Source organism: Dama dama, chromosome 21 (genome assembly GCF_033118175.1).
Source record: "Dama dama isolate Ldn47 chromosome 21, ASM3311817v1, whole genome shotgun sequence".
In the NCBI taxonomy this organism is placed as follows: Eukaryota; Metazoa; Chordata; class Mammalia; order Artiodactyla; family Cervidae; genus Dama; species Dama dama.
This window is the reverse complement of record NC_083701.1, coordinates 24105587-24130847: the sequence shown is the minus strand read 5'-3', so window position 1 is coordinate 24130847 and position 25261 is coordinate 24105587. Positions and strand designations below refer to the sequence as shown.

Sequence of the window (25261 nt, the reverse complement as noted above, 5' to 3'; positions counted from 1 at the left end):
GTAAGAGCAGAAGTGGGGAGGCCAGTATATTTTTGAAGCTAAAGACGATGGTGGTGGGTGCAGTAAAAGAATTTCAGTATAAAATGGAACCAGAGGATTCAAAATGGAAAATCTCACAAATGTGTCCCCTGGAGAAAAAAAAAAAGGACTGAGATACACTTCCTGTAAACGCCTGCTTTATAGACAATTGACAATACTGGCATTTTCTTAAATGCCATGGAGTTGGTCAGGGGTTGCCCCCTATCAACTTCGGGAAAGTTTGTTTCTGGTCTCCAGAGGCATAAACAAGAAACGACCCAGGTAGGGTTGGTCTCTCAAAATAAGCTGAATTGAGCTTTGTTTGTATGACTGGACTGGGTCTGTCCGCTCAGAAAATTTTCAAAGCTGGTCTCTGTGTGGTTTTGATTTTAACAGACTCTAACTGACCCTTCTTTCTGTTCCCTGCCCATAAATACAACCTACCCCAAACCCTCAACAGACTCGCCTGTGCCTTGCTACCACTTGCATGTCCTGAAAAGCAATTGCTCTGCTAGTCTCAAATAAACTCAGCCTTTGACAATTTCAGACCTGCTTCGTTTTACCCTTATATTTAGGTCTACAGTAGCAAACCCAAGAGTTCCAGCTCATATAAAATCTGGCCTGGGGGAGATAAAACCAAGAGATGAAACCACAACCAACGATATTCAGAATGTGAAATTAAGCAACATCACAATTAATCCTGAGACAGAGTGAATCAAATGGTGTAAATACTTTGCATTTTTCTACATTACATGAATACAAAGTCAAATTTATTATATTGAATGGTTAGGGTTCAGTCTTTAAATTTCATTATATATCACATAGATCTAATGTAACCATAGCCTAAATTCGCCCAGATAATAACTGCATACGACCTATACGATAGTCATGCTTTGAATGGAGGAGAGATATATGTCTCAGTTTCCTTGATGGCTCAACAGGTAAAGAATCTGCCTGCAATGCTGGAAATCCAAGAGATGTGGGTTCAATCTCTGGGCCAGGAAGATCCCCTGAAGAAGGAAATGGCAACTTATTTCAGTATTCTTGCCTGGGAAATCCCATAGACAGAGGAGCCTGGCAGGGTACAGTCCATGAAGTCACATAGAGTCGGACACACTGAATGACTTAGCATGTCTAATAGAAACAAATCTTAAATACTTTAAATTATAACACCTGCAATAATGAAGAAATTATTACATTATTATTATTGAAATCATTACCAGAGATTACTAAATTTAAAAAAACCTAAAGTTGTAGAGATACGGCTGATGATATTGAGCTGCTGTTAAAGAAAAATTGTATTTTTCCATATTTCTCTGATTTGAGTTGATTGCTACTATAAAAATATGAAGGTCTTTGTGTTTTTCACAGAAGGTATTGCTTTATGCTGATAAGCCTTTCATTTTAGATTTTTAGCAATGGTGTGGATGAGGATAAAGAAACTTTTTACAAAGAAAACAGGGACAGGTTACAAGACAATTTCTCAGCACACTTGACTTTCCTCACCTCACTTTCAGAGTGGCTGGTAATGAACAGAGCATTATACTTCCAAAGATGTCATGATCCTCCAAGAGCCTTTTACCATCTGAAAAATGCCTTATTTGTTACATTTCAAGATACATGCCTTTTTTAAAGGAATCACTTCCTCTCTTAAGAGTGATGTAGAGCCCTCTTCAATCTCAAAAGGAGGGAAAGAAAACAGCCCCCTTTGTGAGAAACTGATTTCCTCCAATGAGTTAAACTGCTTCAACAACTGAATGCTTTATGGCTATTTGCTGGAAGGTGGCAGAAAGAATTCATGTAAATTCTATTTATGTAAATTACTGTCTCTACTGCTATCAGCTATTAGCTGGTATTTTGTGTTTACTTATTTTTATGTAGTGTCACATTAATGTCAACAAAAATTGTGTAGATGAAACAAGAAGGGAGCACCTCCATGTGTTTTTCTAAGAAACAGATTTTGCCTAAAAATACCTGCCAAGAACAATCCACAACAAATTCTGGACAATCGGGGCTGATAAAGTCATAGCTGGCCCCAATCCCTTATTTTTCTGCATCTGTATTCCCAAGATTAAATTGTGAAGAGTTTGGTTAAAAAAACGATTGAAGAGCTCTTATCAAAATTATTTGTTCTTAAAAATCCCTGGGATGTGCATTTGTGTTTGTGGGCTAAGTGGCAGAAATGTGAACATTTAAAAGTTTAAGTTAGAAAAATCTCAAACTAGAACAGCCTGGAGTTCTCTTCCTCATTTCCAGAGGCAGCAGCATTTTATAGGGATAAAATCGAGGCCAGATGAAGCCTCCATGAATACAATTACAAACTTTCCTTCCTCAATTACACAAGCTCACAGGCAACCTGAACACATAAATATCCAGGTGAGGAAAACATTCATCAGAACTATAGATGTAGGGCTTTCCTACTAGTTCAAGGGTAAAGAATCCACATGTCAATGTAGGAGACACGGGTTTGATCCCTGGTCCAGGAAGATCCCACATCCCACGTGCCGCAGAGCAACTAAGCCCGTGGACCACAACTACTGAGCCTGTGCTCTGGAACCCGGGAACTGCAACTACTGAAGCCCGGGCACCCTAAAGCCTGTGCTCCAAAACAAGAGAAGCCACAGCAGTGAGAAGCCCGAGCACCACATGGAAGAGTAGCCCCCACTCATTGCAACTAGAGAAAAGCCCTTGTAGTAACGAAGACCCAGCACAGCCATAAGTAAATCAACCAATAAACAAAGTTATATGTTAAAAAATTACAAAAATCCATACACGTCAAATTATTTAGAATCTATACCACTTTTTCCAAATGCCAGCTTTTATTAATTCTAGGTTATAGGTACTTGTTTGTTTCTTATTGACTTTTTTCCTCTATCTTTTTTCTTCTAGTTTATTACAATTGCATAAGTTTAAGATGTACAGCATCACAATTTGGCTGACATCCACCATGAAATGGTTATCACAAGAAGTCCCATAAGCATCCATCATTTCACATAGATCCAAAATTAAAGAAATAGAAAAAAATTTTCCTATGTCATGAGTAAGATTTTCCTTCCTTGGTGCTTCAAATTTAGCTCATTCATACACGGCATGATATCAGTGAGAAGTTGTAAATCACACTGAAATATGCCTCTATTTAGTGAGCATGTCTCTTGTGGTTACCGAGCACTTGCAATACGGTTAGAGCAACTGAGAAAATGAGTTTTTAGTTTTATTCAATTTTAGCTTATTTAAATTTTAACCTGCCTGCCAATGCAGGAGACAAGGGTTCGATCCCTGGGTTGGGAACATTCCCCTGGAAGACGAAATGGCAACCCACTCCAGTATTCTTGCCTAGGAAATCCCAGAGAGAGGAGCCTGGAAGGCTACAATCTATGGTGTCACAAAAGAGTCGAACACAGCTTAGAGACTAAACAACAACAACAACAATTTAAATTTATATTTTAAAATGGAAGCTTTATAAAATCCTTTTTCATTAAACACAACATTTCGGTAAAACTGTATTTTACAGCCACTGCAAGGTGTAAGACATCATCATCGCAGTATAGAGTTTCTATTGGTCTCTGTCAAACAAACAGAAATCCGTGACACCTCATAGTTTATATCATCTGTTGTGTCCTTTGTCTCATGGTAACAGCTTCAACTTTCATACTTTCAAGGCAGAGCACTGGCAGAATCCTCCTATAGTAGAAAAATCAGGTGGTTTTCTTTTGTTATCAAGATCTGAGATGTTTTTATCAAACACGAGTTGGTCATTAAGGTCTGGAAAGCTCTTGAAGGAGCCCTAGAGAGAAGTGACAGTGCGGCTCTGGCCCATCCCCCACACTCTCTTTCCAGGCGTCATGCAAGGACAGTCATCCATGGTGCCATCATCACATTTTTTATCTTATTTTCATCACTCTACTTGTATTTCCCATCCTTATCATTCTCTACCGGTATCTGAATATTACAATCATCCAAACCATCGCAGCACTTAGTTTTCAAAGTGCATCCAGAGAAGGAAACCTGGCTTGCTGTAGGCTTTCCATGGAAAATTCCCAGGTAAGAATACACAGCACCTCCTGGGCTGGAGGATCCAGACAAGAACACTCACTAAGCACAAGCCTCCCAGGTACCAAAGCGCTTCCCTCACAACTCTGTTGTGACAAAGGTCAGACACACCTCAGGTCCCCCTGGAGGTCTCCCCAGGCCCTGGCTCCTTACACAACAAAGGTCACATGGACACTGCAGATTTATCATAAGTTGTCAACAGCACTTTATTTTTTCTTTTCAACATCCTGTTCTGCGGCTTCCTTGGCCCTTTTTGCCCGGATGCCAAAGAGCCGGGCGTTGGCGCGGGCCATGCGGAGACTAGCAAATACCTTAAAGTTCTTCTCCTCCTCTGTGATGACTCTGGCTTTCTCCTTCTTATAGACGTTCCGTATGGGCCTATCAGGTCCAGTCAGCTGAGTGGCCAGTTTGAGCTCTTCAGCAGAGCTGTCTCCCTTCCTGGGGGCCGAGGGCTTCCTGGGGAACAGGATAAGCTTGGATCGGTACTCCTTGAGCCGCTGCACGTTGGCCTGCAGGGACTCCGTGCAGTTGTTCCGGCGTCTCGGGTCCACCGAGATTCCAACGGTCCGGGCCACCTTCTTGTGGATGCCGGCCACCCTAAGCTCCTCCAGGCTGAAGCCCCTGCCGGCGCGAACCTTCGTGTGGTACCTGACCGTCGGACATCTCACCACCGGCTGGAGAGGACCGGACGCGGGGCGCGGGGCGATGCGGCGCGCCTTGGCCTGCCGGGCCTTGCGTCTACGGATCTTGCGAGCCGGCTGGTTGAACCACGTGGCCACGCGCCACTGCCAGTCCTTGTGGAAGTGGGGCTTCAGGATCCTGCCATTCCGGCTGGGCGCCTGGCTGCGGCCGAAAGGCCTCCTCTGAGGGCTCATGGCCAGGAAAGTGAGTAGGAGATTCTTGATTTCAAGGCAGTGAACTGAGAAGGCTGGTAAGCAGAGACAACCTGATGGGTGGGGCTGGTATTCAGTTCTGGATATTGCCATCTATATTACCCTCAGGTGTTTCGTTTACTTTTCTTTCTTTATTTACTTTTTAATTGGAGTATAATTCTTCTGGTCATAAAAGTCAGGCCAGCCAGGCTACAAAGACCAGTACAGTCATCTGCCAGGCTCAAAGGATCAGAAACAGCAGCAAGAGGCCTACAAGCTGGGGAACGAGAATAAGGCAGAAAGGACCAGAATGAAACAAGAGGCCAAGAACACAGAGAGATGGTTCAGAAAACACATACAGGGGCACTAACAAGAAGGAGACCTTGACAAGAAACCATCTCTAGCTCAGAAACTCGCACACACTTCCTATAAAGACAAAAACCCAAGCCCAAACCTGAGGAGCCTGGGGCTGGCAGGCAGAGAAAAGTGAGTACAAACACCTGACTGGGATTAAAAGGTGAGTTACCCTGGACACAGCACATATTCATTCCTTTTTTTCATCCAACAAGCAAAACATAGCACTTATTGCATGCTGTAACACTCCTTAGGGACTGAGGATACAGCAGAAAGAAATGGACTTTTCTCATTGCATGTGTACTTGGTCACTTCAGTTGTGTCTGACTCTTTGCACAGACTATAGCCTGCCAGGCTCCTCTGTCCATGGGATTTCCCAGGCAAGAATAATGGAGTGGGTTGCATTTTCTTCTCCAGGGGATCTTCCTGACCCAAGCATCAAACACTTTCACCAGTGCCCCCTTCATTGGTAGTTATTTATAATCATCAAAGCAGTTGGCACATTCTGTGTATATTAAACTCTCCTGCTGCAAGCCAGTACTCTTTGAGAAGTACAAAAAGAAAGAAGGGATGCAGGAGGAAGGGAAGAAGCTGTGCCAGGAGCCGTCTCACCAGCCTCGCCTACTGGCTTTCAAGGGCTGGGCTCCCTTGAGTAAAGAATCAGCCTGCCAATGCAAGAGATGTGGGTTTGATCCCTGCATCGGGAAGATTCCCTGGAGAAGGAAATGGCAACCCACTCCAGTATTCTTGCCTGGGAAATCCCATGAACAGAGGAGCTTGGCGGGCTACAGTCCATGGGGTCACAAAGAGTCAGACACGACTTAGTGACTAAACAACAACACAAAGTTTTGTCACTGAACAGCCTCCTCATTTGTTTTTGTCTTGTCCAGCTGCCCTCACACCACAGTGATGGAGTTAAAGTGTTGCAACAAGACTGTCCAGGACCCTACAGAGCCTAAACTATTTACTCTCTGGCCCCAAGTAGAAACCAGCTGGACCTAATATTTTTTCAACGGTTTTGAAAATATTAAGTTCATGGAAAATTGTGCCCCTTTTCAAGCCAGCTTTCTTTAATGACTTTTTCACAGTGGAAAAGTAGCATTATCAGTTTTGTTTTTAAATCCACTTTTATTAATAACAGACCTGCACCATCTACTTGTGACAAGAAGGTCCATCCAAGGATTAACAATCCTATTGCTGAGCCTGGAGGGATAAGGATGCCACCCATGAGGTCTGTCAGCGTGGACCCTTGAGTCTTCTGTCTGGAAACAGAGCCGCAACACGCCCAGCTTTGAAGGACCCTAAAATATTACATAACTATACAATGATCCTATCAGATGACTGAAAACCTTCAACATGAAAAATATTTTCCACAGGCATGCAGTGTATGAGATTTTAACCATCATCTGTAAACTGAAATCTTCAATTTTTCAAACTTGTTTGTTTCCTGAGCAATCGAGTTCAAAGAGCTCAGCAAAACAGTTTTTGTTGTTGTTGTTTTTTAAATATTTCCATTCATTGTCTTTGTTGTGAAATACTTTGTCTCTTAAAATAACCTGCATTAGCATCACAATCTACTGAAATGAACAAATAGTGCTTGGGTTATTTTGATCTTCAAGGAAAAGTACGTGAATCTTTTCTCCTTCCACCATGGGGAAATGACCACATTTCATGTGTTCTTAACCACTTGCTGGATTTTTTTTTTCTCTACATTTGATTCTGCCTTTTAAAATGTGTCTTTGATAAAAGCACTGGCTTAAAACTCAGACTGCCCAGGATCCAAATTCCTCTTGGGTACTTAAGTTGTGTGGCTTTCAGTAAACCCCATGAGGCTCTGTCTCAGTGTCCTTATCTGTAAAATGGGGTCATACAGTCCTGACTACATAGATTATAGTGCAAATTAAACAGAGCACCACAGGCAAAGTGCTTAGCACACGGTGCCTAGCACCCAGAAACTGCTTTATATTTTTTGTGTCTATGATTGTCGTTGCTCAGGTGACAACTGGATGACAATTGGGTCCTACTCTTCATGACCCCATAGACTGCGGCATGCCAGGCTTCCTTGTCCCTCACCATCTCTTGGAGTTTGCCCAAGTTCGTGTCCATTGTCATCAATGATGCCATCCAGCCATCTCATCCTCTGTTACCCTCTTCTTCTGCCTTCAATCTTTCCCAGCATCAGGGTCTTTTTCCATGAGCTGGCTGTTTGAATTAGGTAACCAAAGTATTGGAGCTTCGGCGTCAGTCCTTCCAATGAGTATTCAGTATTGATTTCCTTTAGGATTGATTGATTTGATCTCCTTGCTGTCCAAGGGACTCTAAAGAGTCTTGTGCAGCACCACAGTTTGAAAGATCGATTCTTTGGCACTCTGCCTTCTTTATTGCCTATGAGGAAGGATTGTTATTGCCACAGAAGGGGTGGACCAGAGACTCTTTCATTTTGATGTCATAGTGAACCCTGTGTCTGCATGGTTAGAATGTGTAGAAACAGTGTCAGAGACAAATAGTGTCATTGTCAACAAAGCCATCTGTCAGCGGATTAAGTGGATTCAAACAGAAAGAACTTCTCCTGTTTATCAAGACACAGAAGGAAAACGTATTAATTATGTGAACAGAAATATCACAGGTATTAACTTGAGTCAACATAAACACTTATTTTGCACTTATCTCGATTCCACTCCTAGGGAATCTTAGTATTTATCTAGTTCAACCACCTGTGTGGTTAAGTCTTTCTGCCCCTCTTTAAATTCTTCCTACGGTGAGGAAAATGTCATTCCCTGAGACAACCTATATCAATGTGAGACTTTTCCTTACACTGAGCTGAAAATGACTTCCTTGGCGCTCACAGCATTTAGACCAAGTTCTATTCCCTGGAGCTGAATCTACTTTCTCTTACCCTTGACAGGTCTCAGAATACTTGATGAGAATGTCTACTAGTCGGAGTTTATTTCTCTGGTTCCTTCAACTCCGAACCACAGATTTTGGGGGCCTTTACCATCCTGGCTTCGTATCCTATTGTGCTTTACATACAACATAAATGCTTTCTTTTTAAAACAGCTCACCTTCCATGGCCCTCCGGCAAATGTTTGCTGTTGTTTAGTTGTGTCCAATTCTTTTTTATTTTTATTTTTTTATTTTGGTATTTATTTCTTTTTTTTTCTTTTTTATTAGAGGGTATGAATTGCAGCATACCAGGCTTCTCTGTCCTTCACTGTCTCCTGAAGTTGCTCAAATTCATGTTCATTGAGTCAGTGATACTATCTAACCATCTCATCCTCTGCCTCTCAATCTTTCCCAGCATCAGGGTCTTTTCCAGTGAGTCGACTCTTCGCATCAGGTGGCCAAAGTATTGGTGCTTCATCTCTAGCAACAGTCCTTCCGATGAATATTCAGGGTTGATTTCCTTTAGGATTGACTGGTCTGGTCTTTTTGTAATCCAAGGGACTCTCCAGAGTCTTCTCCAGCACCGCAGTTCAAAAGCATCAATTCTTTGACGCTCAGCCTTCTTTATGGTCCAACTCTCACATCCATACATGACTACTGGAAAAACCAAACTTTGATTATAAGGAACTCTGTCAGCAAAGTAATGTCTCTGCTTTTTAATACACTGTTTAGGCTTGTGGTGGGCGTACCTGGTAGCTCAGAGGGTAAAGAATCTGCCTGCAATGTGGGAGACCCATGGTCCATCCCTGAGTCAGGAAGATCCCCTGGAGAAGGGAATCGCAACCCACTCCAGTACTCTTGCCTGGAGAATTCCATGACAGAGAAGCCTGGTGAGCTACAGTCCATGGGCTCACAAAGAGTCAGACATGACTGAGTGACTAACACTTTCATAGGTTTGTCATAGCTTTTCTTTCAAGGAGCAAGCATCTTTTAATTTCATGGATTCAGTCACAGTCAATTTAGATGGCTCTGGGTTAAATAGTACTCCCTCAATGAAGGTATTCAGCTAACGTGTGTTGAGCATCATGGTAGGTTTTGATAAGGAATGCTGATATATTTATGGGACTGCACTAGGACTTTCCTAGGTCCTGTTGCCAGGTTCCCATGGCCCAGGGTGCATACAGCTGTGTCTGGGTATCTGCATCCTCTGCATGGCTTGCTAGAGGGACTGAGCATACGCTTATGTATTTCCACAGTGGAGTTCCCTTGCCAGATGACATTCCATTGCTTTCTTTCACTAACACTCCCTACCTGGTGCCCAGCATGAGGCAAATACACCTTTTCTTGGTTGTGGATGCTCCCAAGGTGGGGGAGGTGGGAGACATCCCCATTGAGGATGGTGAAAAGTTATCTGGATGGGATGGGCTTGTTGACAACTATGAGATTTACATAACAGATGCTGAGCCACCAGAGAAGCTCTATAGTAAAAAATAGGAGATGCTTAATGCGGAACCCTCAGTTGCAGAAAGAATTTTCTAAAATTCTGACCAATAAAATAATTAGGGATTCTGGGGATTCCTGTTCACATTATCAGTCAAGGGATACTTCCCCAAGAATTTATTATAGCAAATCTACAGAAATCTCAGGAGATCAGCACGTAAAATTTTGGCCACTTGCAGTTCACTGGGAGCCCCTTAGTTCTGCAGTGCTCTGTGCGCTGTGCTTAGTCACCTGGTCATGTCCAACTCTTTGTGACCCCACGGAGCCCGCCAGGCTCCTCTGTCCATGGGGACTCTCCAGGCAAGAATCCTGGAGTGGGTTGCCATGCTCTCTTCCAGGGGATCTTCCCGACCCAGGGATCGAACCCAGGTCTCCCACATTGCATGTGGATTCTTTACCCTCTGAGCCACCAGGGAAGCCCTAGTGTAGGGAAGCCACTTCTAAACAGTGACACGAGGATCCAGGCTGATTGTACCTGGAGCTCTATCTCCTCAACCGTGGTCAAGCCAACCCACATGGAAGGGAACGTGGCAGAGGAGGCACAGGGCTTTCTAACACCTTAAAGGCCAGGAGGAGGGACTTCACTGGTTGTCCAACAGCTAAGACTCTGCACTCCCAATGCAGGGGGCCTGGGTGTGATCCCTGGTCAGGGAACTAGACCTCACATTCCTCAATTAAGAGCCGGCATGCAGCAAAGAAGATTCAAGATCCTGAGTGCCGCCACTAAGATCAAGTGCAGCCAAATAGATACATAATTATTTTTTTTAAATAATAAAGGCCAGGAAGGTGACATAGCTCACTTCCTTCCACTCCCCATTTGCCAGAGTCAACTTATGGTACCATCACAACCACAAAGGAGAAATGGAGGGCTGGACCTGAGTGTGTGATAAGCGTGAAGTGTCTCTGCTGTGACACTTGTATATAGGAAAAGATAGAAGAAATACTTTGCCATAAGAAAGTCAAATTTTAGGAATATTAGATTTGGGTACCTAACACCCCCTGTACAATACCAGATTAATTCAAGATACAGAGGAAAGGAAGATGTACTGTTCACATATCAATAGCTAGAATTATGACCTTTTGATAGCTGCTATGTAAGCTCAGTTACATCCATTTATGTCTCTTATTATAAATGATAAATTTTATTGGCTTTGCTAGTCTCTTTTATTCTATGCAGAGAGGTTTTGCAGTCATTGAAGCTGATTATAAATGTACTTGTTAATGTTTTCCACTCAGTTCAAGCATGAAGTGGGGTTTATGATTTTTCTACCACAAATCTCATTATTCAGTGATTGTTTCTTCCATCCAACATTTTTGTTTTCCCTGTTAGGTTTAATTAAAAACCCATTTGAACCATAGCACCAGCCTTACTAGCATAATATGTCAAAAGCTCTATGCTCCATGAGAAATGCAAGAATCAACTCTCCAGGGTGCCTCATGCTCCCAACATAACACTAAGCTTTTTATGAGCAGTACTTAAGAATTCTGGGAGAAGATTCGAGGTGCTCATTAATCAATTCAAATTTAACCATATCTTTATGATTGAAGAAGTGTGTATGTGGTTCATAAAGTGGTTCATGAGCTTTCAGTGAAAATTATTTGGTCTACTTTCAAGAGAAGTTTTGACTCCAAGGTGATGACCCATAAGCAACACCCAACTGGCATGATAATACATGTCAAGTAAATGATACCACTAACTATTACCTGCCTACTTTGAGAGGCTTTTCTCATCTGTACTTGAAGAGCTTTTAGTTCACTCAAATTTAAGACAAAAGATTTCAGCTTCAAGAATAAGAGTATTTCAGGCTTCCCTGGTGATCCAGGGGATAAGAATCTGCCTGCCAATGCAGGAGACGCGGGTTCAGTCCCTGGTCTGGTCTGGGAAGATCCAACATTCTGTGGGGCAACTAAGCCCAATGGCCAGAGCTACTGAGCCTGTGCTCTAGACTCTGGGAGTTGCAACTGTGGAGCCTGCATGCAGCAACTACTGAAGCCCAGGCCCCTAGAGCCCATGCTTTGCAACAAGTCAAGCCGCCACAGTGAGCACTGCAACTAGAGAAAGCCCTTGCAATGTCAAAGACCCAGCACAGTGTTCCCAAAATAAAAAAATATATAAATAAATCTTTTTAAAAAAAGAATAAGGGCATTTCTAACAACCGATCTGGGAATATTGTGAAGTACTCCGTCACCATTCATATATACATGTATATGTACATATAATGCCCCCTGAATTGGAAAGTCATCTTTTGCTGTCTGTAAGAAAACCAATAGACTGAATATATTGGGCCCAGCTGTAAATCACAGGGTCTTTCAAGGTCATGAAGTTGTCACTCCTGCTCACTGTGTAAGCCCTTCTATGTTGTCACCAGGTAGTCACCTGGATCCAAGCCACACTGGTCTCCTAGACTGAAGGTGCAAGCTCTCTGAAGATGTGTTTTGTTTAAAGCACATTGTCTGGACTTAAACCAGCTTCCCTTTCTGCATCAGTGATCCTGAAAGAAATAAATCTCTGGGTTCATCCTGATCTCTGAGGAATGTCCTTCCCATACAGAGCCTCCCATGTCCTGATGTTACTAGGAGCCAATTTACCAGAGAGAACATGGCATCAAAATGATGTCCTATATTGAGAATAAATACATGTGATAAATAGGTAAAGCCACCTTTGAAGGACAGAGAAGCCTGGCATGCTGCTTCCCTGGGGTCGCAAGGAGTTGGACATGACTTGGCGACTGAACAACAACAAAGCCACCTGAAAATTTTAGCAGTTTATTTATGAGAAATGCAACTAAAATGAGGAGAGAAATCTTGGAAAGGCATGTCTCTTGGGCATGAAGAAGACAAAATCTTTCTCCACATGGGAGGTTTACATGCTAACCAAGTGCTTCATTTGAGTCAAGATTATCCTCTTTTGTGTTTATTAATCTTATACTCAGTAGTGGACCACCCAGAAGAAAAATAAAAAGGTCCTGAACTTTCTGCATAATTTTTTTTAAAAAATCAAAATATTTTGACTTTTCTTGGTGCCCTGGACCTGTTAGACTGACTTGCTTCTTTTTCTAGCCATGGTCACCACATTTCTTCTATGGAGTCCTGGTGCTGTGGGTGAACTTGGGGTGCCTCTTGAAATGCCTTCCAGGATCGGGCTGAACTGCTTGGATATATCAAAGCAGTTGCATTTAAAAATTGCAAAACCAGGTCCACAAATAACTGACTTTGGTAAAGATTACCTTTGGATCCTGCCTTCTTGTAACCATCATGCGAAACAGGCCCACTGAGAAGCATCACTGTAATATGCTAGGGCTGAGTACTAAGTCGCTTCAGCTGTGTCCTACCCTTTGCAGCCACACAGACAGTAGCCTGCCAGGCTTCCCTGTCCGTGGGATTTTCTCCAGGCAGGAACACTGAAGGGGGTTGCTATTTCCTTCTCCACAGGATCTTCGTGGCCCGGGTTTCGAATCCATGTCTCCTGCATTGCAGGCAGATTGTTTACCCCTGAGCCATCTGGGAAGCCCTCACTGTCATATACAGTGAGGCTGAGCCGTTAGCTGAGACCACAAGCATGAGCTGTGACTCACACCTGCCTCCCACTGCAGTCTCCCTCCCTTTTACACCTCTCCCTCTCTGTTTTACCTTTCTTCCTGTTCTCCATACAGTCCCTATCAGTCTAAACAAAACATGGTGCACATGTAAACCTATAGATTTAAACATTTTAAAATATGTTTGAAATGCATGCCCGCCAAAGAGTTCCTCAATATGTGGATAAACGAGAAAATGTACATTCAAGGAAGTGCTTCTTTTTTTTCCTAACAGTGATGGGAAATTTTGTTTTATTTTTCATTTTTAAAATTTTTTAATTGGAGGATAATTGGTTTATGATGTTGTGGTGGTCTCTGCCATACAACATGAATCAGTCACAATTATATATATACCCCTGCTCTCTTGAGCCTCCGTTCCCCCTCCCATCCCACCCCTGTAGGTCATCACAGAGCACTGAGCTGAGGTCCCTATCTTGTGCAGAAGCTTCCCACTAGCTGACTACTTCACACATGGTAGTGTACACAGGTCAGTGCTACTTTAAGGAAGTTCCTCTTGCATGCTGTCAACCTCTCTGTCCCTCCCTCCACATCAGGCCGGCTCCCCAAGCAGGGACGCAGGTGGCCTTCATTCTCAGGAGGAAGAGCAGTGGCCTAGAGAAGCACGCGTGTATGTGTGTGTGCGTGGTGTGTGTGTGTGTGCATGGTGTGTGTGTGTGTGCGTGTGCGATGCAGTGGCCTAGAGAAGCATGTGCAGGTGTGATGCTGTCTTCTTTGTGTGTGAAGCATGTGTGTGTGTGTGTGTGTGTGTATGTATGTGTGTGCTGCATCTCTTGGGGATAGAAGCCAGGTTCTGACTCGGTCTCTCCTGGGGCACTTCTGTGGGTTTTCTGAAGATTCTCATCTCCCCCCACCGCCCTAGCTGAGGACCTTCAATCAGTGCATTCCCTGCTGAGGGTGACATGCTCTCCAGCCCCTGATGGGGAAGCTTCACCTCCCAGAGGCCCTCTGTCGCGGTCACAGTGGGCAGTCTCATCTCAAGAGAGTGCTGGCCTGACCACCTTCTGGACAAATACATGGTCTATGGCAGAAAGCCGGCCTTTGCCTGCCTGACTTGAGCCCTGGCCCATCCATGCAGGCCCCTCTCTCAGTTCTGATCTTATTACCAACCTCCTATCTTTTTATTTTTTACTTATATTATTTTAAATATTTTTTTTTTATGTGGACAATTTTTAAAGTTTTCATTATCTCCCTGACCAGGCATAGGAACCCACACCCCCTGCATTGGAAGACAAAGTCCTAATCATTAGACTGCCCGGGAAGTCTCACCTCTCATCTTTAGACTTTTCTCCTCCTTGGGATCTGCACCCCAGGGCTCAAAGGCCTTTTTCTCCAAACAGTTCCATCCAAACCCTTATCATTCCATCTGAGGCAGAGAAGGCGGTGGTAAAGACAGTGTCCAGCAGGAAGCTGTAAAGGAATCCTCACCATCTTCCCCTCTGATCAAGTTCCTGGTCCAGGTGAAAGGGTGGCTCAGTCTGATCCCCTAGGGACCTGGACAGAAGGTCTGGGCGGATGCTCTGACTGGCATCTTTCTTGAGATCCTCTGGACTCTTCATTCCCATTGTTCTCAGCCCTGGAATCTCAGCCAAAACTCCGAGACTGGGAGAAAACTTATATATCACCTCCTGTTGCATGTGGTCAGTGCAGTCAGGCACTACCCACTCTTTCTCTCTAGACACTGGGAATCATATAGTCAGTCAGTCATCAATCACTGCTGATCTGGCCAGGTCTTGAGGAAGTCAGAAAGGAAGATGAGGTTAGAAGCCTTCAAGAACTGCTGACTGAAAAAGAAAAAAACACAACCTAAGAGTTAAGAGTTATGTTTCATTCTCCAGAAATTCTGAGGACTTGAAGGCCCAGATTCAGCATCTCAGGTAATTCGGAGACTCCTTACAAGAGTCAAGGTGGTTTGGGGGCGGGGCGGCAGCAGGGGTCGGGTGGAGGAAGCCAAGAAATACAGGAGTTTTTGCAACAAAGACCAGGTAGTTGGAACATCTAAAGATTACTATTAACTAAAGAAAACCAGACATCTCAGGTTAAGGAATTAAGCGCTTTTCTCTTGGCTCAGATGGTAAAGAATCTGCCTGCAATGCAGGAGACCCAGTTTCAGTTGGGAAGATCCCCTAGAGAAGGGAATGGCTACCCACTCCAGTATTCTTGCCTGGAGAATCCCATGGACAGAAAAGCCTGGTGGGCTACAGTCCATGGATGGAGTTGAAAGAGTTGGACACGACTGAGCAACTAACACTCACACTGTACAGGAAGACGCGAGAGTCTGGGCTCACTGAAATCGTTCTTTGAGATGCACCTCAGCTCTCTGGGGCCAGCATCCTGCGCTTTCTCATCCTGAATCTCCTCAGGGGGCACCATCTGGAGTGGCTGAGGGGCAGACTACTGGATGTGGGAGGCGGGGATCCTGCCTCCATCCTAAGACCCGGCAGGGCTCACCATTGGACTGCCATAATGTGATGCCTTGATAGCTACAACATCCTTTGTTTACCAATATGGCAGGCACTGTTTTTCATTCACATAATCATCCCAATAAATAAGACAAATGGATTTAATTTAAAACACATTTAGTCAACAACAGGCTTCCCAGGTGGCTCAGTGGTAAAGAACCCACCTGCCAACGCAGGAGACGCCTGATAAGCAGGAGATGCAGGTTCGATCCCTGGGTTGGGAAGATCCTCTGGAGAAGGAAATGGCAGCCCACTCCAGTATTCTTGCCTGGGAAATCCCACAGACAGAGGAGCCTGGCGGGCTACAGTCCCTGGGGTCACAAGAGTCATGACTGAGCGACTAAACAACACGGACCCAGGTAACCACTCCCACAATCAGAGAACTCTCCCGTCACCTCAGGTGTTCCCTCCGGGCCTCTTGCTGTTAGCTTCCTCCAGTTAGCCCTGCCCCTGCCTGTGAGTATTCCAAGAGCTTGGCCACTTAAACATTCCCTAGGGCTTCTTTTTCTTTATCTACAATCATTGTATTTTGCTGGTAATTTCCTGATCAGTATCTGGGATCAACAGACTGGTTCCAAATCAGGAAAGGAGTACCTCAAGGCTGTATATTGTCACCCTGCTTATTTAACTTCTATGCAGAGTACATCATGAGAAATTCTGGGCTGGAGGAAGCACAAGCTGGAATCAAGATTGCTGGTAGAAATATCAATAACCTCAGATAAGTAGATGACACCACCCTTATGGCAGAAAGTGAAGAACTAAAGAGCCTCTAGATGAAAGTGAAAGAGGAGAGTGAAAAAGTTAGCTTAAAAGTCAACATTCAGAAAACTAAGATCATGGCATCTGGTCCCATCACTTCATGGAAAATAGATGGGGAAATAGTGGAAACAGTGACAGACTTTATTTTGGGGGGCACCAAAATCACTGCAGATGGTGACTGAAGCCATGAAATTAAGACACTTGCTCTTTGGAAGAAACACTGTGACCAACCTAGACAGCATATTAAAAACCAGAGACATTCCTTTGCCAACAAAGGTCCATCTAGTCAAAGCTGTGGTTTTTCCAGTGGTCATGTATGGATGTGAGAGTTGGACTATAAAGAAAGCTGAGCACCGAAGAATTGATGCTTTTGAACTGTGGTGTTGGAGAAGACTCTTGAGAGTCCCTTGGACTGCAAGGAGGTCCAACCAGTCCATCCTAAAGGAAATCAATCCTGAATATTCATTGGAAAGACTGATGCTGAAGCTGAAACTCTAATACTTTGACCACCTGATGCAAAAAACTGACTCATTTGAAAAGACCCTGATGCTGACAAAGATTGAAGGCGGGAGGAGAAGACAACGACAGAGGATGAGATGGCTGGATGGCATCACCGACTCAATGGATATGAGTTTGAGTAAATTTTGGGAGTTGGTGATGGACAGGGAGGCCTGGTGTGCTGCAGTCCATGGAGTCACAAAGAGTCGGACAGGACTGAGTGTCTGAACTGAGCTGATCCTAGAGAATCAGGAATCCTGAAAAATCTGTCTACCTTTCACTCACTTATTTGGAGCCACCACTTGCTCCATGTATATCAAAGATAAGTTTTGCTTTTTGTTTCCAAAGCTATAACTGCCATCTCTTTAGGGGCTAAAAGAGAAAAGTCTGAACTTAAAGAGCAAGAGATGCACACTTGAAACTAAATGCAGTAAACTCTACTCCCTCCCTCACTTCCTATTACATTTTGGCTAGATTTGGAAAACGTGTTGTACCAGGAAGATGGCTACCGTTAACTCTATTCACCTATGGGAAGAGGAAGAGATAAGAAGTAAAGAACAAGGGAAACTTCCTGGCAGTCCACTGATTAAGACTCCATTCTCAATACAAGGGGCCCAGGTTCGATCCCTGGTCGAGGAACTAAGGTCCCACATGCCACAACTAAAGATCCCAGAGGCCGTAACAAAGACCCAGCACAGCCAAATAAATAAATATATTTTAATTAATTAATTTTTTTAAAAAAAGAACGAGGCTTGGTGAGGAATCTGAGGGCAAGCAATGACTGTGTAAATGTGGGAGAGGGGTGAACAGAATGAATAAGTCATTTGTTGAGCATGCTCAAGTGCAGTGCTAGGTTCCAGGACACCAATCCAGAATGGTCTTGCCCACAAGGAGCTCACAGTTCAGTAGGGAGGAAGTCCAGGGAGCGATGATGTGATGAAATTACACGCCATGACCAAGATGCCCCATTTGCTAAGAAAGCAGGCGCTCCGAGCATGAAGTCCAAGGGTATCTCCTGGACACGAAGATAGCTGACATCAAGCTTGAAGAACACGCAGAGTATAAAACCTGAGAATTTGTTTTTCAGGGTTGTGCATAGTAATGAGTGACTCATTGTAGAAATCATAAAACATTTAAAATTAAGTGGTATCATTCAGAAGCACTCAAGAAATGAGAAAAAAATTTAAGTGCCATCTGAATCAGATTATATGCAAATCTAAAGTGATTTAATTACATTCTAAAAGACATGGGGGTGGGGCAGAGGGAGATCCTGCCAAGTCATGGGACAGGCACTGGGGAGGGAGCTAAAAATCCGGGTTCTGTGTTTGAGGGGCAGACCCTTCTGCAGCCTTTCCAAGGACAGTAATGTTACCCACATCCAGGCATTCAGCAATCATGCTGAAGAAGAGGAAGTGGGAGGCCAAAGTTTTTAATCTGGCTTGGCTTTAGAAGATTAAAAACCAAAGAATGTGAAAGTGTTAGTCTAGTCACTCAGTCACTAGACTCTTTGCAACCCCATAGACTGCAGCCCTCTGTTCATGGGATTCTCCAAGCAAGAATACTAGAATGGGTTGCATTTTCCTTCTCCAGGGGATCTTCTAAACCCAGGGATCTAACCCAGGGGTCAAACCTGGGTCTCCTGCACTGTAGGCAGTCTTTACCATCTAAGACACCTTGGAAGCCATAAAACCAAAAGATGGAGCTAAATTATCTTTCTAGCATTTTAACTCCTAGAATTCTCTGGTTGGATGTCCACCTGGCAGATGTTCAGTAATGAAGTATAAGGATGTTACAAAATGTTACTTGAAGGACTGTAATAGCTGGAACGTGATGGCTAGAGCAGTCGATGGCTCTCTGCAAAGGGAAGCAACATTAGGCAGTTCTTCAAGTAGCTATGGTTTCTGCCAAGTAGGGGGATGTCAGATGAAAGTAATCTCGCTATCTCTGACTGAAATGACTTGACTAGTGCCAGGTACACCCCCGTAGGTGCATTCCAGAACTTAGCATGAGAAGTAACTTGGCATGAAAAACGCTGCTAGTATGAGGGACCTCTTTAGGCTGGTGTCAACATGATGCAAGCAAGAAAAAGTGGGTCACTGGAGCTTTGTATTCTACATGACTACACGATTATGAGTCATCCTTGGAGTACTTGATCTGCTGATCCAGTTTTAGAAGGACTGAGACACAGAATGACTCAGTTGCTGAGCATCTTCTTGACTGCAGATATTCTTGTACAAACCGTATTACCTAGAGCAATCTGGGTGTGTCTCATCTTTTCTAACTATGAAAGCTTTGAGGACAGCCTGGGTGAGTGAAGCTCCAGGGTGATGACAGCTGAGCAAGAGACTTAGCTCTGCTAAAAAAGAAAAAAAAAAAAAAAGAAAAATAGGTGCCTCTGGAAGACACTTTGTAACAGAATCCAGTATTATTTATAAGTTTGTGCTGCAGAAAAATGCATTTTCTATTTGCTTCGAAACTAAGGTGAAGAAATCAAGTTGTGAAAATTTGCTTTATGACTTAATGGAAAATATGGAGATAATGACTGTCAGAAGTGGGGAGAGGTCTGGGATTTCACTCTACTGGAAGCTAGTAAGCTAGCCTAGTAGTTTCACGGAAGCTGGCAGAAGACACGAGATTCCTGGCTCAGGGACAAAGCAGTGGCAGCCTTCAGAGTATCAGCATTCCCACTCATTTCTCAAGCCCCAGTTCCCACAGGGTGACACTTACAGTGTCAAGACTCCTGTACCCACAGTGGCTTGTGTTACAGGAGACGAATTTTGAACTCAGGGACCCTGAATCTCTTAAAATTGGCAGTAAGCCGGCCAGGAGTTATTTTTACTATAATGTACAGGAAAAAAGGTCTTCCCTGGTGGCTCAGACGGTAAAGAATCTGCCTGCAATGCAGGAGACCTTGGTTCTATCCCTGAATCAGGAAGATCCCCTGGAGAAGGGAATGGCAACCCACTCCAGTATTCTTGCCTGGAGAATTCCATGGACAGAGGAGGTTGGCGGGCTACTGTCCATAGGGTCGTAAAGAGTCGGACACAACTGAGTGACTAACACTTTCACAGGAAACAAACGTGTCCTTCTCTCTGGAGGGAGATTCCATCTCTGTCTTTCCAGGCTCTCTGCTGTACAATAATCCTCGTAAAGATAACATCCTTGAAAAGGGAATCAATATGTCCAAGGAAAGATAAACAGAAAGCATAGAGGCTTACAGAGAACTGTCTCCCAACAGTGACCAGGGAACAGAATCATGAAATCTATTTAGAGGGCTTAAAACCATGGAAGAGACTTCCCTGGTGGTATAGTGGATGGGAATCTGCCTGCCAATGCAGAGGACGGGGGTTCGATCCCTGGCCCAGGAAGATTCCACATGCTGCAGGGCAACTAAGCCCATGTGCCACAACGACTGAAGCCTGGGCACTAGAGCCTGTGCTCCACAAGAGAAGCCACCACAACGAGAAGCCCACGCACCACAACTAGAAAGTCGCCCCCACTTGCCACAGCTAGCGAAAGCTCACACAGCAATGAAGACCCAGTGCAAACAAACAAACAAACAAACAAAATGGATGAATATTTCAGGTCATAGGGTAAGCACTGTTTACTGAGGCTCTCTTTGTTATATCTATAATTTGAAAAAAATTTGTATGTTTTTCATTGACAAAAAGTTTCGGACACATTGGCTAAGATATTAAATTATTGAGTTCTTTCATTCTGGGTGACATGACTCGGCTTGAATTATACACAGTCTGTGCAACAGCAATATGTAGTATGTTGGGGCTCTTCTGTAAAAAGTTATAAACACAACTTGATAGACTATATATTCTAATCATGATTGATGAATGCATTCAAATGTTATTTTTTGCAAATCAAAACATTTCAGATACTACACAGTATATTTTTTGATTAAATGGAGTTTCAAGAAAATAATTTTACCTTAGGTTTTGGGTGGATAATGGACAGAATGTGTGATATGAGTTCAGACTACTTACAGAATAAAATATAATGTGGGAAATTTTACATTATGAGCTGAATTGATACTTTGCCAAGTACTGGATTTAATAAAGAACATGCACACAAATGAACAAATATTTGACATCTCAACAGCTCCAAAGTTAATATTTATTTCAGCTTACTTTTTTTCTTGTGAAACAAATGTTTTGAACAGACGAAATGAATGTTGGGTCTTTAATGTATTTGTTAGATTCATATTTAAAGAAACACTTTACACAACAGACCAATTTTGTTAAAAATCCAGTTTCATAAATATTTACTGAGTTCAACCATGCAGAAGATCTGAGTTAAGTCAACAGATACAGTGGTATGCAATATGGGTACCTGGCTTTATGTTGATCATATGGATTATCATGATTATAATTTCAAAGGGTAGAAATTATATCCAGTTTTCTATTGTACATACCTACAGGACTGCCTCTATTTTAAATAAGTCTTAACTATTATTATTGCTAAGATCAGGGCCACAGTAAGGGCTACAATGCTAACATATTACTGTATATTAAGTGGAAAACTTACTCACTGAATGGAGTATCTCTAAATCCTGGTGAAAATAACTTTTAAGAATAGACATAAATCATGTATTAGACACAGGCCATATACAGTCTTAACATACGAAAGACACTGTCCCAAGAATAGCATGATTTACCAAGGAGAGAACTTCGGTGGCAGAAGCAAACATCATGTAACTGATGTATTAAAAAACAGAATTATTGTTTTTATCATATTAAGTTACTTAAGGGAGGCATATACCAATAATACTCTTCTTGGAAGTTTAATACTTAAACATGAAGAAATGCCATCAGTTCATTGTTTTATTTTCTCAGTAAAGTAGAAAAAACTAATTTTACTTAGGATTCAATTACCCTGAACCTTTAGTTAATTTAACTGTACCTCTAAAATTTACTTTTATACAAAAAATAAAAGAGGAAAATACAAGGAATCTAACTGGAAGAGATTTATCACAAACACGTTATATTTCTCTAAGGTAAATTTTGGGGTCAGGAGTCATTCAGACAAACCAGAATATCTTCATAATCACTTAAGATCTTAATAATGTTCTGTAAGTGGGTCTGACATTTCACACTTGATGAAAAACTGAAGGGGAGGTGGTTCTTGTAGGAAGGGAGCAAAACCACCCAGGTGTTCAGGAAAGGTCCGTGTCTGATGTCATCAGAGTGAGTCAGTTAATTGAGAAAACTCAAAGCAGGGAATTGTGGAACAGACTAGACATCTTAAGCACTTTGTTGTTGTTGTAGAGTCGCTAAGTCATGTCTGACTCTTTGCAACCCCATAGACTGTAGCCTGCCAGGCTCCTCTGTCCATGGGATGTCCCAGGCAAGAATACTGGAGCGGGCTGCCATTTCCTTCTCCAGGAAGTCTTCCCAGGGATCGAACCCATGTCTCCTGCCCTGCAAGCAGATTCTTTACCTCTTGAGCTACCGGGGAAGTCCCTTAGGCACTTCGAAGATGTAAATATATAATCACTGGTCTTATAGTATAAGGCAGGACTTTTCTTTGCTATTGTTGCAGCGTCAACTCTATGGGTAAAGCACCATTCACAGAATGACCAACTTGGTTTGTTTAAAGTTGAGCAATCTGACCTCAGCATCTGTTTGAACTTACACAGTTCTTTTTCTTCATAATCAGTTTTTGCTCCAACATTTAATTTGATGGCAATTTTTGTTTTGGGTGACTCATCTTAATCAGGACATTTAATGCTTTCAGCTTTATACTCACATTTGACTGTTTTACATGATATTTAACTTACATGTATTTATAATAATAACCACAGTGGCAAAATGCGGTTGAAATAAAACTCATGATGTACACAAAGTTCTACTAGAGGGAATGAAAGGGAGCAGGTACCCCAAGAACACATACCCTTACTAGGTTTGGGCACATGGAGAGTAGAGAGCAGGGTCAAGCAAGCCAGTTACATGGAAGGTGGTCAAAGAAGTTCCTGCTGTTTGTCAATTCTCATTGCTATCAATACTTATACAGAAGAAACATTAGGCAGTCCTCATCATTTTTAACCCCTATAGAAGATTATTTTTGAAAGATCAATTCACCTCAATTCAAAAACCTATCATTTTATATTTACTTTCATATAATTTTCATATATGAACATTATATGGTTCATAGAAGCTTCTAGCCGGCTTCCCTGGTGGCTCAGTGCTAAATAATCTGCCTGCCAAAGCAGAAGACACAGGAGACATGGATTCGATCTCTGGGTTGGGAAGATCCCCTGGAGGAGGGCATGGCAACCCACTCCAGTATTCTCGCCTGGTTAATCCCATGGACACAGAGGCCTGGCAGGCTACAGTCCATGGGGTCGCAAAGAGTGGACAGGACTGAGTGACAAAACAACAACAAAGTTTCTAGCAACTTGTTACTGAAAATTCAAATTTCTTTTTATCAAATTCCTATGAAGGTTCCAAGACAACATCACTGTCCCACAGAGAACTAGTTAAACTGTTCTTCTTGTCATAAAGTTTCTCTTCATGATTACATGCTACCATTTATCAATATCTATCAGCTGTTATCAATTGTCACCTGAATACTAAAACACTTGGATCTTTAAACAGTCTCATTCTGTGCATGTGCCTTAGTATTTTCTCTCTCAATTCTTAGCACCTTTCCTGCAGTATAAATGCCTCAGAGCTTTTAGTAACTCTCTCTGTGTCTCACTGAGGCTTTGTAGAATGCCAGCGAGCATAGCCCAATACTGCTTTCCAATATCCTTGGAATATACTGCTGATTATTTTTACAAGTCTCAGCCAGACCTTTCCACAATGTTTTTAATATTTCAAAACTACAGCCAATTCCTATCTTTTGCTGATCTCATGGGGTGGTTCTGTTGAAGTTAATTAAGCCTTCACTTCAAGCCCAGTCTTTGTATTTATCCCTGGATTCAGTAACCATAATTACCCTGTGACCTTCACTTTCAGATTTCTTTGGAAAGCAGCTTGGCTTAACTGTGAAGTTGCTCTCCAAAGCTGACCAGGACAGTGCCGGTTCCTTGAGATTTGGTGCTGTCAGCACTCAGGGGCTGTTACTACACTGATCTGTATTTGTACGTGATTTTGTGCTGTGATTATTTTTAAGCAAGGAAACCAATCTATGGTCTTCCTTTATTGTATCTGTATAACCACATGCAAATTCTATCAGTGCCCTAAACTCTAAGGAAATATGTAGAAGCCTGCCTGTCTCTGATGACTTGCTCAGCAACTGATGTTCATAATTCATTCTATATACCTGCAGTTTTTAAGGTCGTTAATATTCAAGCTCATTTAAACCCAATGACTTTTGGCCATAAACAGTAAAACTGGCTACATTTTAAGTTGATTTTAAATAAATATTCTAACATTTATAAAATACTGCTCACGTTAATGTTCACTGTTAGGATGGAAGATAAACATTAATACTTATTATAATATTTATTTAAATTTAGTGAATACTTGTTATTATGGCTAAAATCCCTAGCATAGTAGAAGGCAGTCACTCCTTTTAAACGCTTCTGTAAGTACATATGAAGGGCTTACACTGATTCAAAGATTACATATTGTAGACTGATCATCCTGGGACAATCTTTACATCAAGTGGAGTCTCGCAGGCAATTTCTCTCCCCTCTCAGTCTTTGGGAGGAAGGTGTGGGTAAAGTGGACTTGGCAATGAGGAAAGCCGGGAGTGTATTCTCACACACTGGAAGCCCAGAACCAAGGTAAGTTCTTCACCTGCACAGAGGATGGCTCATTCTGGCAGGTGAAGGTACAAGGGAAAATCTATACATACAGACAGACATAAACGCATCTGCGTTCAGACAGGGGTGCCAGCAGAATAAAGTCAACCAAACTTCTTCTCAGCCCCGCCCAATTCCCCGCTCTGCCGGGAAGAGCGCCGAGAGGCGATTTAAAGCTACAGGCTCGGTCCACACAAACGTCGACGAAAAGGCATAGATTTAAAACGCCTCGTTGTGTCCTCCTTTCCTCAATAATCAGAGTGATGGGAAGTTTAGACTGTCCCTAAGACTCTATTTCGGCCATACAGTGTGTCGTTCAAAGAAAGATTTAATTTGAATTTCCACAAGGCACTCGGCATCCTGTGCTTCGGAAGTAATTCCGCCACACCCCGTAAAGATTTCAAAACCCGAACACCGCCTACGGACCGGAGCAGCGCAGGCGGAGCGGTCCAGCGCCTCCCAGTCACCCGGCCGGCCGCCCCGCCCCCGAGGGAGGAGCCTGACTCGCCCCGC

The 25261-nt window shown here is 42.9% G+C and overlaps 1 protein-coding gene across 1 annotated transcript; it reads right to left on the bottom strand.

Moving 5' to 3' along the window:
• Positions 1–3587: 3587 nt before the first annotated feature.
• LOC133042295 (large ribosomal subunit protein eL13-like) lies at positions 3588–4970 on the bottom strand. The gene has a single exon (XM_061122817.1). It carries the CDS (start codon positions 4941–4943, stop codon positions 4275–4277), a length of 669 nt encoding a protein of 222 aa, XP_060978800.1. The 5' UTR covers positions 4944–4970; the 3' UTR covers positions 3588–4274.
• Between the last annotated feature and the right edge of the window lie 20291 nt (positions 4971–25261).

Bases quoted from the DNA above. Each gene is read 5' to 3' on its own strand.
- LOC133042295 (XM_061122817.1), bottom strand. From the start codon at position 4,943: ATGAGCCCTCAGAGGAGGCCTTTCGGCCGCAGCCAGGCGCCCAGCCGG.